Source organism: Nesoenas mayeri, assembly GCF_963082525.1.
Source record: "Nesoenas mayeri genome assembly, chromosome: 20".
Lineage (NCBI taxonomy): Eukaryota > Metazoa > Chordata > Aves > Columbiformes > Columbidae > Nesoenas > Nesoenas mayeri.
This window is the reverse complement of record NC_137569.1, coordinates 2,168,227-2,185,206: the sequence shown is the minus strand read 5'-3', so window position 1 is coordinate 2,185,206 and position 16,980 is coordinate 2,168,227. Positions and strand designations below refer to the sequence as shown.

Here is a 16,980-nt window from a genome sequence, read left to right as displayed (position 1 = left end):
AGAAAGGACGATCTAACCAAAGCAAGAGCTTCTTGTGAAGCCTTGAGAGCCCTTGAAGCACCAGCTTGAGAACATCACACCGCAGCTCTTAAACTGTTCTGAAGGCCGACGCTCCACCCTGGTCACCACATTGCCTGGTCCTGGTCAGTCCTCACCTTGCCTTTACAAAATACATTGAATCAGAGAATCTTTTTGGTTCAAAGAGCCCCTCAAGATCATTGAGTCCAACCATAACTCACCTCTGGTGCTACCCCACGTCCCTGAGAACCTCATGTCCGTCTGTCCAACCCTCCAGGGATGGTGACTCCAGCACTGCCCTGGGCAGCCTGTTCCAATGCCCCACAGCCATTTGGGGAACCAATCTCAACCTCCCCTGGCGCAACTTGAGGCCGTTTCCTCTGCTCCTATCACTTGCTGCTTGGGAGAAGAGACCAACCTATAGCTCAAAACGCTAAAAAGCCATGTCGTGTTGCAACAAGCAGGGACCACATCTCTAACTGCATCTCCACGGAGCAGACAGAGGAACCCAGGGTTTTCTGCTCAGATCCCCTCAGTCTGAGCAGGTCAGGGATGCGCTTTCAGCCAACAAACTGCCCCAGCTTTGTCACGGCTGCCTTTGAAAAGTTCACACATTAAACGGCGCCGCTTCACATGTAAACAGTGTGAACTGTGTCTCAAATCCAAGCTCGTAACTCCTGTTGGCGTATCCGCGGACACCTCTGGCAGAGACCATCTTGCTGCAAAGGGCTGTAGCAAAGAACAAGGGCAAGTGTGCGGCGAGAGATGGGCCAGTCCGGGTCATGCTCGGCACGCTGTACGTGTCATATAGACATCCACGTGCAAGGGCAGACACACACACATACATATTCACTTAACCAAAAATTCCAGCAATTAAAGCAGAAGGGGGTATTCAGATTTTCCTCGAAATATTGGCTCCCGGTGAGAGCCTAGAAATGAACTTTTGAAAATTGTTTCAGTAAAAGAAGCACCCAAAATACTTTAAAAATATCTTTTCACACTGATAACTATAAACCAATTCTGGCAAACTCCTGAATGACCCAGCTATAGGAATTCAAACAACCACAAAAATTTAAGATGGTAACGTTGTTGGACATGTAGATGATCAGGAAAATGTGGCCTTAGTAAATAAAAGGCTAAACAAAGCATAAGACCTCTGCAATACAATCTGAAAAATCAGAAAGAGCCCTTAAAGATTAGAAAAACGAAATAAGGCATGAAAACATTAAGCTCTGGTGACCTCCCACTTTTAAGATGACAACAACAGACTATTACATCCCTATCAATTACTGCTAAAACAATGATCAGCTTCACAGCAAAAATGCAATTTGGGGAAGAAATGAATGACAATATGTTTTTGTGTCTATATGCCATAGGTGTGCATTGGTAGCAATTCTTATCTCTTCAAGAAGGAGTTCTGAACACTGGAGAACGTTGCGCTCAGTTCCCTGCTACCGGAGGACGACAAATGCGCAGCCTATTTAGCACTATTTCCATCTTTGCATTTATCTTAGCGTAACTCAGATTGACTGCCGACGTTTCTGAGGCAAGTAGCTTTTATGTAGCAGCGTAAATTAGGCCACAGATAAAGTAATCTGTATATTTTAAGCTTGAAACCATCAGTGTCACAGAGCCGAGAGGTAAACAGATGCCTCTGCAATTTTACTGAGGCTACGGCCAGATGTTCCTATTCACTCTCCTGTTGTGTGCAGGACAAACATATTGTATCTACTTCACACTGACAGCACACATTACCCACTGTTCTAATTGAAAAGTTGAAGTGAAGGGCAGTGTTTTTTCACGGCATGCTGTTACTGTTGATAACAACACTTTAATTTTGAAAAACATCCTTGCACTTTAGGCTTAATCTAAAGTGGCTGGCTAAGAGAACGCTCGCATCTTCGTGCTCAAAAGGGCTATCAGCGCTCCTTTCACTTAGCGAAAATCAAACCATTCCAGAAGCGTTCCCTGAATTATCTGTGCTCTGACATCACTTGGGATTTATTTTTTCCTTATAAATATATTTACTCTTCTAGAGGGATATATGTGTTGAAGTTCGAGCAGGCTTAAGCTCCTTTGACATTTTATCTCTTCCAAGAATTAGTAATAAACCAACCCCTACACTGCGCTTTCACTTCACTCCCTTTTTCCTGGGGTTGCCCAGGACACCAGAAAGTCACCAGAATGGTAAAATAAGCCAAGAAAATAAACGGTACTGGAGGGGATAGGTGGAAAACTACAGGTGAAATCTTGGCCCCAAAGAGCTCAGTGATAAAATTCCTGTTGACTGCACTGATTGAGTAGTTTCACCATCTTTATGCTCTGACAAATCAGAGACAGCAGCAGCAAATGAGATATATCATGGGCAGCCACATCTGAAAAGTGAGGGCAGGTAAGTGGATTCACATGAACAGATTCCCCAGGGAATTCCACTCCTGGAACGGTACATGTGGAAACTTCTCATTTTAGGAAAAAGCTGGATATGATTTATTCACCAGTGGGAGAAGCAAATCACATCCATGAATATTTCATATTTATGCCATAGACCCTAGCAACACATTTAATGCATCGCTCCCGTAACAACGTTGTTCTTAAGCCAAAGGAAACCCACCTAATTTGTAAGGATGAATTCCGTGTACCAGGTACCCTGTAATTGCTTTGGTAAATCCAGAGCGTTTGGAATTTTTATTCATTTATTTAACTCTAACCTTTTCTTTCTACCAGGAACTAATTCTCAGTGTATTATTCATGACCTACATTCTTAAAATGAAGCTATGTTTTAAGCCAAATAGTCGTGTAGGTACCGAGTTCTTAAAGAGAAGCTTAATTGACTGAAACAAAGCAAGAATGGATAAAACTACAAAGATTTAACCTCATCTAAAAATAATCCGCCAAGCAGGGTCATTGTAAAGCGCTACGGCATTTGTATGCAGCCATAACCCACAGGAATAATCAGTAGGAGATGCAGTAACTGATAACCAGGAAAAGAAGGAAGCAAACCAGTTATCTACCATTTTTCTGTTAAAACGCAGCCAGTATCGCACAGGTCACAACTGAAAAGGCATCGTTGTTTTGTCAAGCCGACTTCCCTTATCCAGGTCTGAAAAGGACCATGTCGGGAGGAAAAGGTCACGTTTTGTCACCACTGTGATCTTCCTACTGCAGCCGGAACTGCCCCAGGACGTGACCTGTGCCAGCACTGATGGGCCTTTATATGGCTTTTAATACAGTTTAAAAGGTAAAGACCATCAAATTCATCCCACGTTAAGTCGGGAGTGAAGTCAGTTTTACACACAGCAATGCCCACGGCCTGCTGGAAGCTCGCTTTCCATTTTGAGCTGTGTATTTTAGATCCAGTGGATCCCAGCGCCGTTGCCCTGGGGACGGGAAGGACGTGGGGCCGTACCTGGGACAGCCACTCCTCATCCTCCTGCCCGCTGTGGTCAGACGCCAAACTGTCGTAGGACTCGTGGCGAGTGATGGGCCCGGGGCTCCCCGGCGGAACCACTGAAAGACAGAAAGAAATAAAATTAATAAGTCAGGTTTACTGTGAAATGCTTTTTAAAATGAGCTTTTTCAGCCAGATACTGGTATAGCGATGTCTGTCTTTTCCTAAATCTGTGACAGTATGTTGGAGCACAGAAAGAACTCAAATATTGACAGCAAAAAGGACGAAAAGATTGGATGTGTACACACAGCCACTATGATAACCCGACTGGCTCTTCTTTCAGCCTGAAGTACTTAATGAACATATAGAGTACTTAATGAACATACAGAACAGCCCAATACGGACGACAACCACCTATCTTGAGGAATCCTGCACTGAGAAATGTCAGTGTGGGAGCCTTTTCTACAAACTTTTCAGAATGTGAACTCCACCAAGAGCACAAAAGGTAATACTATGTAATAATTCTGAACAGATAAGAAAGACACCATTAAAAACTTATGTTATGCAACAACAGCTTTTTTACTCTGGTAAAACAAGAGTTTTATGCCATAGCCTTGAGATACCGGACAATCCTAAAATTACAACCAATATTTTTTACCCTCTCGTAATTGAAAAAATGACTCAAATTTTTCAAATTGATTTTAAAAAACTATATTATGGGGTTGACCCTTATGTGTCAACTTTCCATCCACTACAAATTTTTACAGCCATGTTGTAAACCCCTAATAACAGGAGTTTCTAATGGCAAAGCAGGCACAATTGTGACCATAAATACAGAACGGCGCCGCTATAATATAAACAGCACGGGGTTTTCATAAATCCATACGCTGTGTGAAATGCTGGGATTTTCATGCTGGTGTGTCAGTGGGTGTCCAACCCAACCTCAGCTCTGGAGCCATTTCTGACACCTCCAAATCGCCGTGTGTCCTTATTCCAAAACCTGCAACATGCTAAATTCAGTTCAGGGCTTAACTTATTAAAGAATTATTTCAAGTGCTATATACATTAGGATATATTCTTACAAAATGTCGAGTTTTTCTCATGAGATACTTTGCATCTGCCACACTCATTGACATCAGTACGATCTGTTCTCGTGTGTATGCGGCCATGCACCTCAGCGACCGCAGCATTGGGGTTCATCAGTTTGCAAGATAATACAGAATCACAGAATGTTAGGGATTGGAAGGGACCTCAAAAGATCATACAGAAACTAAATCAATCTGCTCCGTTCCAACAGTCACAGACCTAATCTGATAACTCACGGAGGTGTCTGTCCAGCCCATACCAAGCACACACACCTTCCGAGGTTACAAACAGCTGGTGATTCACAGTAAACATCTGAATATGAAATTGAGTGCCCTTGCCCCTGCCAGCCGGGATCTCCACGCGTTTCCCGTTGTGCTGATCTGCCCTGTATCTGTTTCCCTTGCAGTGAATGGTGGGGATGCGGCTGATCGACTCCCGGCTCCCCCTCCTCAGCTCCGCTACAAACCGCTCAGGACTCGGCCACATGTTTTTGCTTTCAAACCAACGGGAACTTTATGGACTGTTCTGAATATTTTGTTCCTGTTCCTTCTCTCCCAGGGGCAACTCCTGGAGCTGTCAGGACTGGGGAAGCTGCTGTTCGGGGCCACGCTGCAAACACGAGCTCAGGGAGCAGTGTCCACCCTGCCCGGTCACTGTGTTTCTCCCTTGTGTCACCTGCATTTCGCTGGAAAATCAAAACAGCATTAAAGCGGAACATAAATTCAAACGTAAAGAGTTTCGGCCCAATGCTGTGTGGCCTTTCCCCGGGGAACCGCGGCTCTCGCAATAACCCCCGGCTCGGTGCGGTTTCGGAGCGCGGCGTTAACTCTTTCCACCGAAAAAAGTGACGACATGCTGAATTGCACAAAGCAGCTCTGCCCTGGAGTTCACCAGCAGGGCAACAGTGATAAAGCCCCAGCTGAGGTCAAACCTCAGTAATTTATTTTGCTATTTAATAAAATCGCGTTTACGCACCACACCTCTCCCAAAAGCAGGCGTGGAAAGGGTCTGGTTTTGATAGCGGGATGTGAAGCAACGGTCCCGGCCTCACCGCGGGCAAATCCAGCTCCACACACACACACACACACGGGCATTTCTTAGGAGTTCAAACAGCCTTGAAGTTCCAGGAACAAACATGTTCTAAAAATGTAAACCTGATTCTTCATTGCTGGGTCACAAACCTTTCGCATTGGTGTCGAGTTCCAAGACGAGATTAATTTAAGTCTGGAGGGACATTTCCAGGAATTGGAGCTTGAAAATAATCTTTCATCTTGCAGATTAATTCTTTGGAAATCTGAATTCACGCTGGAAATGATGGCAGGCTCGCACACATCAGCCAATCTGTCCTTACGCTGGGACACAGAGGTTTTTCAGTTTCCATAACATTCAAATTCTACTTTCTAGCCTCAAAATCAAAGGTGCTGGTGCTTACCCAGCTGATATTGCTCTGGAACTTCAGGACCTGATTTCCACAGTTCAATGATTAAGTATGAAAAAGGCCTCATTGTTTTGAAACTTTGCCATGCTACAATATTTGTGCCAAATAAAGAAAACAAGCAATTTTGGTTAAGCTCAGGTAATATGCACAGCCATTCCTGCCACACGAGCACGGCCCAGATACACATGCCTGACAAATACTGGAATCAACAAGCAGTGGTTTTGTTCATAGATGGTCTAAATATACAATAAATACCTAGACCTAAGACAACGCTTTATTCACCCAAAGATTATAAATTGTCATCTTTCAGAAGCACAGAAGTGTTGGAACAAAGAAACGCTACAGCTCAATTGTAGCGTGCGCACTTATGGTTTTAATTTGTGAACAATAAATCATTAGTTTTACTTAGTTTTGTGTACTTCTTGAACCAAAAGGTTTTAATTTTCTCATTTATATAAATGAGCTTTACACAATTCAATTTAATTGAGAGTTATATATGACATTCCCAACGTGCTCTTCTCTCAGGGATGCATGTTTGTCCAAATTAAGAGCAAACAAAGGCATTTGCAGACTCTAAAGGCTGTTTGTTCTGTGCCTGCAGATACCCAGAGCGCTCTCCTTTATTCCAACTGAAAACACAAAACTTAGAATTTGAAATAAGATTCTAAAACCTAGTAGAAATCGGGTCATTAAGTCTGAAGTCTGTCCCGTGTCCACGTGCAGCATTTAGTGGCGTCCAACAGGTGAGCAGAATAAAAACCACCCATCCCTTGGTTCCATAGAAATCACACACCAATGCGATTTTGATGCTTTTTCTGCAGTTCCTAAGTTCTATCTAAAATGACCATAGGCGGTTTAGAGACCTGAGGTAATCATGTTTGTCAACATGCTTCGGGAGCACTTAGAGCTGAGCTCCGCAATGGGAATGATTTCCTCGGCGCGAATTCTGGAAGGACCGGCGAGTTTGGTCTGGTGCATTCATTGCGGCGCATTACCCACCACAAGCAGAATGTGCCCGTTCTGGTTCAGGTCTAAGGTGGCGGCTTCAAATGCAACAGGTTCTCCTTATTTTCCATCAGACGGACGTGCCGGCGCTTTGGCAGAGCCGGGGTTGGGTATCGCACAGCTGGATCTGCCACCGAGCCCAACAGCTGCTCAGGGAATTCTACCCCTAAACCTCCTGTGCAGGTCGGTGCCTCCGGCTCTGCCTCTGCTCCAGCTTAACAATAAAGCCAAGACCAGGTTTTCCTTTCAGATGGAGCGCTGTTCAAAATAAACTGTTTGCAGTTCGGTGGTATGCTCTATGTATTTTTACTTGTGGGTACATGTTACTGAACAAAGTTCTGGTTTTTATGCGTGTTTCAGCCTGTAAAGTTCTGCAGGGTCATGCCATGTAAATTCAAATATCTTCTTTCACCCAGAACTTCTCCCTACTCATTTTTTCCCCGTTAGGGCTTTCTGAGATTCTTATACACATAAATGTCATAAAATTAAGCTTAAAAAACCCCATAAACCAGGAGTTTATCCAGCCTAACAGTTATTTCACACCACCAACTGACTTACAGATTTATTAATTCATTATTTGTATATTGCCCACAGTTTATTAGGTGCTTTATAGACCATCCGTTCTCTGTATCAGCACTTAAATCTTAAAGGAATAGGTATGTCTGTAGTCGGGATGTGAGTTCTCTGTAGATTTTCCCCAGCTCCGATGGCTACAAGAGCAGGAGATGTTCACCACGCTGCACTCTCTAAAGCTCCCATAAGAAATCAGTCAAGTTAAACCAGTTAACGCTGGGGAGAGCTGGAACCTGGTTTTACTCACCGTATGGAGTATTTAAGGCTGTTTAAACACTCAGACTGGGAGCAGGCTCTCGGTTCTGCACCAAAGGACAACGTATCTATTCTTCCCTGAGTTAAAGAATAATTTCAACTGCACGAACCAATGGCGAAATCCATCTGATGGCCATCTTTAAAGAATTAAGGAAGAGGTAACTATTTCTATAATTCACTGACTTCAAAAGTATGTTTGACATTATTGTCGGGAAAATTATGTTAACCATGGATTACTGTTACAATCAAAGTATGTAGTGAGAAGTCAAGAGGCTTAGTAGTAAATTTTCAAAGCGGTGCGTGGGGATTTACCCGTTTGACTCCCATTAACGTCAATAGGAGTCGCGCGGCTAAATCCCTGTACACTGCTTTGAAAACTGACCCCTTCGTGTTGATGGACCCCTCTCTAAGAAGTTCCAGATGACCATGTAAGCATAGTAAAGAACTGTTTCAGCATGTGCCCTTGTTCATTATTGTTGTTTGTACACATCTGAAAGTGTTTTAATTCCTATACGCGGTGCTGTTTCCAGCATTTAGTTTATAAAATATGGATTAAGACGGGCAAGTGCTCGCTAATCTGATGAAGCCGCGCACATGCCCAGGTGTATATTTGCATCGAGAACGTAACACACATTGGCAGCATCCAACGTACCTCACAGAGTTAATTTTTATCCATCTCGTCTATATTATTCCACAAACACCAATTATGGCTGAATAACGTAGCAGGATTTACTCCAGTGCTGGTGTGCAATGATGCAGCACTTCACCCCAACCACTCTGCGCTCCGTCAGAAATCCCATCTGCTTCCCTTGCCCACCTTGTCCCGGCTCCCGGAGGCAGCACAAAGTGCACGTTCCACTTTTAGGGAAACTTCAGTTTTCGCTTAAAAAAGACCATGAACTACAATTCCATTTGAAACATCTTTTCTGGAAAGGAAGGTGATCCAGATGAGCTTGCGAACTATTATGCCTCCAAGTGTAACAAGTAAACCCAAAAATGCCATTTTCACTGTTTGTGACTATTGCCAGCAAACCCCAAACGCACACAACAATTCTGTAAGAGAAACGCACGCGTGGAATCAGTTTCACTTGAAATTTTTAAACTGTAATCAAAATAGATGATATATATATATATATTTAAGATCTGCTACAGTATTAAACACAGTAAAAAATTCCAAATGTGAAATCTCTTTTCAATTGCCAAAATTTTTCTACAACATTTTACCTGTATCACGTATATTTTCACATATATATATATATATATATATATATATATATGCACACCCCCATATTTTCATGTAGTATTTGGAGAGAATACCTCAGTCAACATAACCACTTAATTCCCTGAATTCTGAAACTCATTTTCCTGTATAGAAGAGTCCTTCTGAAAAATGTCAAGGAATTATCAATCATTCCCAAAGGATCTGGATCTTTAAATGACATCTACACGACTCCTTTGAAACTAGTGATGCAGAGACCCAGGAAGTAGGTTGTATTTTTTTATTAGAAGGCACTAACGAAGTAGAATTTCAAGAGAACACCACCCTAGTTAGAGGCGATCTGAAGTGAAAAGAATAATGGCAAGTTGAGAATCTAGGAAATATATTTAAAAATTCCCGTCTGGATAATAAGGTTAAATATATGTACCCAAGTAAGTACAGGGAATCTCAGCTGTGTGCTGGTCGTACACAAAACACCCAAATAACAACAAAGCGCAGCTTCCCGTCTTGAAGCGCATCGTGCTAACAAGTAACAGAGGGTTGGCTGCAAGACTCTTGCTGAGAACAGAGGCGAAAAACCTGACGGAATCATCGAAACGTGACATGTCTGGTGACAGGGACTCTACCCAAAGGCTGGTTTTGCACCCGCTCGGTGGGGACGGAGCTGCTGCCCCATGTGCCGCCCCACGGATCACCCGGCTCCATCGCTCTGACTTCGCATGAATGGTGGGATCTTTCGTGCAGTTTTAAGCCCATAACAGTGAATCGACACAATTCTGTGGAAAAGCCCTCACCGGTGGTTCACAGGTACGTCTGAAAGGCTGGTAGTTTAGGCCGCGTTCATATGATCAGCACATAAAAACGATGGCAGACTAAAACGTTAACCCATACACCACGGCTTGTCCCAACTCCTCTCCAGGCTTCACAGCATGGCAGCTCATCTCAGGGTAAGGCCAGAGAGCTCTGCTTAGATAGTCTGCATCGGGAGATTAGCTTAAACTGGCCAGCTTTGCTCTAAGTGCCGCCAGTGCTGCTGCAGAACCAGTAAAGCCCAGCACAGCCACAGCAACGGGCAACTGGGAGCACAAAGTGCTGAAACCGCTGCAAAGCGCGTCTGAGCGTGGCCACGCGGAGATGCTACAGAACCAGAGCAAAAAGGCTTTGAACACCTCGTAACTACACGAGAGAGTAATTGTTACAGAACGGGCTCTGGTTTTGATCAGTTTTATTATTTGGAATCAAGCTCCATTGTGATAGACATTGAACATACCCACAGCAACTGCAGCTCTTGCCCCACAGAACAGGCTCCATGCACACGCACTATAGCTATGGATATAGCGAGGTACATATCGTGATGTATATCCTTTCATAGAGTGAAAGTATTAAATATGCAGCATTACATTTGCAGCCACAAAAGAGTGCAAGAAGAAAAACCGAGGTAGAAGGCTGAAAAGCGGTAGAACAGTAAGCGTAATGATCAGTCCCGGTTGATTAGCCCATTTCTAGACCAGCACCGCGCTGCTCCACACATGGAACAAGGTTTGCAGAGCAGAACGACCAGAGTCCTCACTGTGTGCTCGGGGTAACTCGTACGACAGCACCTGGGCTATGATTACACGCATAACAGCTTGTTTTTCATAGTATATGTCTTCATATTCACGCAATTATTTAATACACTCACTCCTGCTTCCCACTGCACAATGTTCACCAGCTCTATGTCTGGAATTTTTGTTTCCAACGATGGAATGTCGGAACGGAATATAAAATAGGCCATAAAGAACCGCAACGTTGCTCAGAGACAAAAGTCTCGCTCAGGGTGCAGCGCGTTCATTGGAGGGAGCGGGAAGTGCAAACATGATGTCAGAGCTGCAGAGATTAGCTGTATAAATTGTGTTATCGTTCAGCCCAAACAAACAGCGAGGAAAAGCCGACCCCCTCCCTTTGAAGACAATGAATAGTTACTGTGTTTGCCTCCTAACAAAAGCCATTTTCAGTGAAACGCAAGATATGTACATGTTGGTCCAGAAACGAAAATCTGTTGTAACAGCCAAAAGTCAAAGGCAGCTATAAATACAGAGCTTAATCTATTCAAGAATCCCTTAACGAAGTCTATAAAACTGATTATATCTTCAGGTCTAACTCAAGCGCAAATTCTTACTCAGAAATAAGTAACAGCCCTGCGAGTGTTGCTTGGAAACCAGTACAGGAACAAAGGACGGGAATACGGAGTACTGGTTTGAATTCTAACATCGTGGAGTATGAATTACAGTGCATTTAGAATAAACAATTAATGAGACAGCAGAAGCCTCAGCTACGTGTCCGTTTTTCGGAGGGAGGAACCATTTCCAGAAGCGGTCAGAGTGGGATACAGGAACACTGCATCATTCCTTCGAACACCACACAAATGGCCTTTGATTATTTAAAGCCAGTTGCAAAGATCTGTCTTCAAAACCTCCTATTGGAGGTTTAATAGCAAAGAGGTGCAAGTACACTTACCAGCAACACTACAGTAAAGTAGAGACTTTTGTTTTAACAAAATCTATATTTACACGATTACATTTCCTACGGTTGAGGGCAGCTGTAATTAATGGATTTCCCTCCTTCCCCTAATGCAGTCATTTGTCAATTTAAACATGGAATGTCCAATCAATTTTGATGTATTTAGTAAGCAATTTGTCAAAGAGTACTGCATATTAGTTAATATAGTAATTCTTGTCCCTGGCCCACTTCTGACAACTGCAGGTCCTCTCCATAAAATTGGTCCTGATGAGCCAAAACTCTTGCCTAGAACATGAAGGTGCCCTTTCCAGAGCCAGAAGTGATTTCTAAATCACTTCTCATTTATGTATTACCTTTTTTTGGGCAGTTTTTGGTCCAATTTCAAGTGCTTGGCTCAGCTTTGCTCCACCGGCAGCCGAGTAACACCAGGGGATGGTATTTACCTTATGGGACACACAGATAGCATTTCCCTCCTCTGTTGTGATTAGATTTAGGAGCTGCTCAGAACACAAGCAAATAAAGAGGGGATACTAGAGACACAAATAAGGTAAAAGGTTATGTATAAAATCTGAGGAGGGTAGGAGAGAAACATCCAGCACCTCACACCCACTAGAAGACCTGAGGACTGTAATACATCCAGGCTTTAAAACAATAATAAGTAAATAAACCAAAAGCAAGTGTGAAATCTGCTCTGTCAGAAGTTGAGATTTTCGGGACTGGTTATTTTCACTCTGACCAACTGCAAAAGGCCTCTAAGAGTCGTGAGGAGCTCAGCGAGGCTTCCCGCAGGCCAGCAGGTTGGGGAATTTAACACAGAAGTTCACTGCAAAGCCACGAATTTACAACAAGGTCCAAATCTCTCACTGCCCACCCACCCCCTGTGCTCTCCGCCCCGGCCGCGATGCAGCGCTCAGGTGGGGCCGAGCACATCTTGGGATGCAGGTTTGCGCAGCAGATGTCCCAGCTGACCCCACAGCAAGGAAACAGCTGTGCTAATCCACTCACAAACGCCCTTGGGATAAAGGTCGTGGCCACTTGTTGTACAAAATATTCCCTGGAACAAAGGTTCCTTGTTACTTCCTTATTAGCTGTGAACGTAACTTTAAGATTCCTTAAAAATATCTTAAAAGCTGAACTGTGTGTAAATAACTAAGTGCGGTGTTTTTCGAATATTCTCTTTTCGTCACAGGGACTCACTGGGTCTACTTTACACTTTTCAGAGACTAAGGAAGATTTTGGTCCTGGGTTTTGGCATCAAAGCGCGGATTTATGAAAACCTGCCCATCCAGCCCTCCGAGCGGAGCGCCAGACGTTTCATTGTTCTGCCCGTCTGCTGACAGAGGTACTCTGTGCTAAAAAGCACACTGAGGATTTTTCAATGACCCGGGGGGGCAAAGGTCGCTTATTATAAATGGATAATGAGACCTAATGCAATGTTCCGAGTGTGGACAAAGAAAGGGTCTATCCATAGCCCCTTGTGACTTGGTCATTCAGGCTTTTATTTCCCCTGCACACTTAATGGAGCCAAACAATCGGCAGAAATGCTATACAGGAGCGGAGAGGAACTGCTGCATTCTACCTCTGATAGACAGATACAAATAGTGACCCTGAACCGGCGCCAGAACTCCTCTCACCACTGACGTGGCAGACAGATGTAACATTCACCCTCACCCCCTATTTAGCCATTTGCTGGCAATTAAAGTCCCTGACAGCAGCGAGGGCACATCAAACCGCGGGCTGCGTGGCGGGCCAGCCCGTCGCGGTGCTGCAGGTAAGCGCAGGCAGAGAAAGCCCTTTCAGCCCGGGTTTAACAGGGGGAAGCTAACAGGTGTCTCGGGCTCTTTTGTGCGAATCCCGGGTTGACTCCATTTTTTCAGAAGCTTCACTGAGTAGCTTCAGGTAGAATAAATCCAGAAGGCAAATAAAACTTCAAAGCAGATCAGACAGACACAGATTTCTCTGTTAATGACATTTTTACTATGTTCTCTAGATTATTTTTTTGTCTTTAGCGTTTATTATTCTTCTTTCATGCGCATTCCTCACCCGTCTTAAAGAATTCCTATTATGCGAATTAAAACCTGAATTAAAAGTCTCCACTGTAATTCAAATAATACAAACTCATTATTTTGTCAGAATTTAGCCACCACTCATTCTTCTTCCTTTAAAAAGTTTTCAGCACAAAACCATTTGAAATGTGCAATGTTTGAGCTGGGTGATTCACTCCCACACCTGACTATAGCATGTGGGATCAATGTGATCTCTGTATATAAGCACTGGTACCCACAGAAAGGCTTTTGCTCAGCCTTTCTTTGCAATACATTGCTTAAGGGCATCTCGGGGGTGACACTTGCAAGGCCACCAAGCGCTCACGTTTTGGCTATATAACGGCCTCACAACTTTGATGTGTATCAGAAATGATATTTGCTACTCTATCATTACTAATACAGAGTGTATCAAAGAGCTCGACCCAATTTCAAAGCAGTAGATTGGGTAAACAGGGCCCATCTTTTTGAAACACCCCATACAACTGGTTACATGAAGCCCTGTTCTGGAGTAGAACGTGTATTGAAATAAATGCACAAAGTCAGAAAGTCATACTTGGCTTAAAATGTGCATGTAAGACAAGACAAAAAGCTGTCAGCTACTTACAGCCAGCCAGCAGATACTGGTAGTACTGCACGGCATCCGCGGCCAGGAGCAGGGGATGGTTCGCATTAAATGGTGGTTGCAGTTCATTCCACTGAGGAGTTCTGAGGTAAAACACAAGACTATTAATATTTAAGCTAATACAGAGAATGTAAATCAGTGTTTCTGTCATCACATGTAATTATCTATACAAGCTCCCAAAATGTCTGTAATTATTTAAATTAGCTTGTTCGAACACTGCCATACACCACAGGCACTTGAGCAGCACGACCGAACCACGCAGATTGCGAGGAAAAGACAATGCTTGTTTGTTGACTGCAAAAAAAAATGACGAGCGCGGTTGTAGCTTCAGTCGGTAAATGCGTTTAGGAGCACTGTGTGTCGTGCTGACGTTATACAAACACACCACAGAGCCGGGGAACTTTGCTGTTCTGTTCACTGGCATTGCTTCCACACTGTGAAGTCACGGAGCATTTACAAACTGTGAAAATAAAGCTGTGTAAAGTCATGGGCTCTTGATCCAATTAGAATTTTCAATTCCATTACAAGCTACTCATTTCAACAATAATGGTCTGGAAGTCTGCGCTGTAATTTTAATTAGGGTGGGCCATTCCTAAATAGCTTGCTAAATCAAGTACTGATCAATCTAGTCCCGCCATAAGCAGCACTAAGGACTATAGGAGCCAAGAAAAATCGATAGAAAAAGATTTTCAAACGTCAAAAGCACTGACAACACTTTCTCATCAATTTTTGTTCACTTTCTTCCACATGTCAGGAATAATTTCTTCAGCTGTCTTAAGAAATACTACAACCTTCAGCTACTTCCAGCATAACTTGCCTAGTTCTTCGCAACCCTTCATCGTGGAAACCTCACTCGTGTCTCAGGGCAGAATTCTGTACTTAAACACTATCGAAAGAATTGTTTCTAGTCCTTATATAAAGAGCTAAATTACAATCTGATCATTTAAAATCACCGACTGGTAAGGATCTCTGCTGATCCGTAAGCATGTCCACGTAGCTCCATGTCTACAGAAGCATTTAAATGGTTGTGTCCCAATCAGGCACGTAAGCGCTGACGGAATTCTACAAAAGCTTGCTGGAATAATAATGCTAATAATACAAAGTACAAGGAAGGTGGTACCTGACCAGCGTCCAGCTGGCTCGGGGGCACGTCACCATCTCCAGAGGGGTGTCGTCGCTGATCTTGGGAGCGGTGCTGAGCGGCCGCGGCTCCAACACGTGCTCCACCAGGCTGCCGTAACAGCTGATGATGTACAGCGACTCCACTACAAACTGCTTTGATTGATCTGTTGGCAAGCACAAAGAAAACCTTCTTGCAGAAACAGCAAAGATGTCTCGCCTTTATGCGACTGCAGTCAAGAGACATGAGGCAAAAGAACCGAAAGGGCTGGAGAGACAGAGAAAATTGTGCAAAGAACAAAATTTGCCTCTTGTTTCAAGAAAGCTCTGAATATCTCCTGTAAGTATAAATAGAACAGAGTTTTTCAGCAAGGTGTGTTCGCATTGCCACACACAGGTCTGTACAGTTGTTTCATTGAGTGTCTCACCTTTACCTTACAGCTTTTTCAGTGAAACTTCAAGCAGTATCTTTGGATTGAGCGATCAACGTTTGGTTTCTGTCATTATGTCATAACAAAAGATCAATGATTTATCTCACTAACTAAAATTGTCCTCTTTACCAAAAATACCCCCACTACACTCCCAAAAATCATCATCATCACTGAGTTTAAGGAACAAAAATCTATAGTTAAACATCGTCAGCTCAAAAGTTACGGCAAAGTGAGCAAATAGAGAATTCAACTGTAAATGCGCCTCCTGTTTGCGTTATATACCAACCTTTTTCTCTTTTCAGACCAAGATTGTTTGCAAACCAGGACCTGGATGATCCGAAGATGGCGGCGACGCAGAATTCTCCTCCCACAGACTTACTGGGTGAAATCTGGGGAGGTGGTTTGGATTTGCTTGAGGAAAGAACAAAATTGTGAAAGTTAATTCTCAAATATTAAGATGTGCCTTGCTTAGCAGTCATTCTAAAACATTCATTCAGAAATGGTGAATATCTGCAGTTCCCATAGGATTTAGCATTTACAGATGCTTTTGTGTTTCTTGCTAACAGGCCCCAAATTCCCCTTGATTACTGAACTCATTAACTTGACCAACAGCACTGGCTCATAATGGAGAATTGGTTGGACTGTTTAAGAGGCCCAATATTGAATATTTGCATTCAATAGAAACAACTTCCGAAGTGAATAAAAACACTGAGAATTTTAAGTCCTTTGGGAATGAAAATGTAGATTCTGGGTCAGTCATTCTAGGTGGTTGATATTTTCTGGCATTTTCCAAGGAAACCTCCAGCCGAGGGTGACGCTGATCAGCCGTCACTCAGCACAGCCCGGGTGCCATCGGAACCTCGGGGACACGTGTGACACGGGCAAGAGGGACACAGGGAACAACATGCGGGGGCACGAGGAAAGGGAAACAATGCACACGCTCACGGGTTAAAACAAAGCAGGAATGCTATCATGTAAAAAGATATTCAGATCCATCCTCCTCTGAAACACCACAAAGTGTGTGGAGCACAAATCGCACTTTATGTTTCATTTAAACACCATTTAGTGCTTGTCCTTACAGAACCTGATATGTAACAGGATGGTTTGTATCCACTCCAACCTGTTTCCAGAGCGTTGCCCGTCTCCTCAGTTACCTGCCAACCCTTCCCTACGACAAAAGCTGTTGAGGAGCTCACACAGGATTCCTCCTTCTCCACATTCCCTTTTTTCCAGCCTTTTAAATTGGATTAATATGTATTTCTCTCTCTACATTATTTCACTG

General features: G+C 43.5%; 1 protein-coding gene across 2 annotated transcripts in view; it reads right to left on the bottom strand.

The window, feature by feature from the left end:
- Nucleotides 1–16,980, bottom strand: part of BCAS3 (BCAS3 microtubule associated cell migration factor) — a 282,873-nt gene that overhangs the window by 167,662 nt on the left and 98,231 nt on the right. For both annotated transcript variants that reach the window (XM_080357114.1, XM_080357115.1), the window contains exons 17-20: nucleotides 15,985–16,109; nucleotides 15,269–15,434; nucleotides 14,131–14,231; nucleotides 3,425–3,525 (exon numbers count right to left, since the gene is read on the bottom strand). In XM_080357114.1, the coding sequence (XP_080213240.1) occupies nucleotides 3,425–3,525; nucleotides 14,131–14,231; nucleotides 15,269–15,434; nucleotides 15,985–16,109 (493 nt within the window). The remainder of the gene's footprint in view (nucleotides 1–3,424; nucleotides 3,526–14,130; nucleotides 14,232–15,268; nucleotides 15,435–15,984; nucleotides 16,110–16,980) is intronic.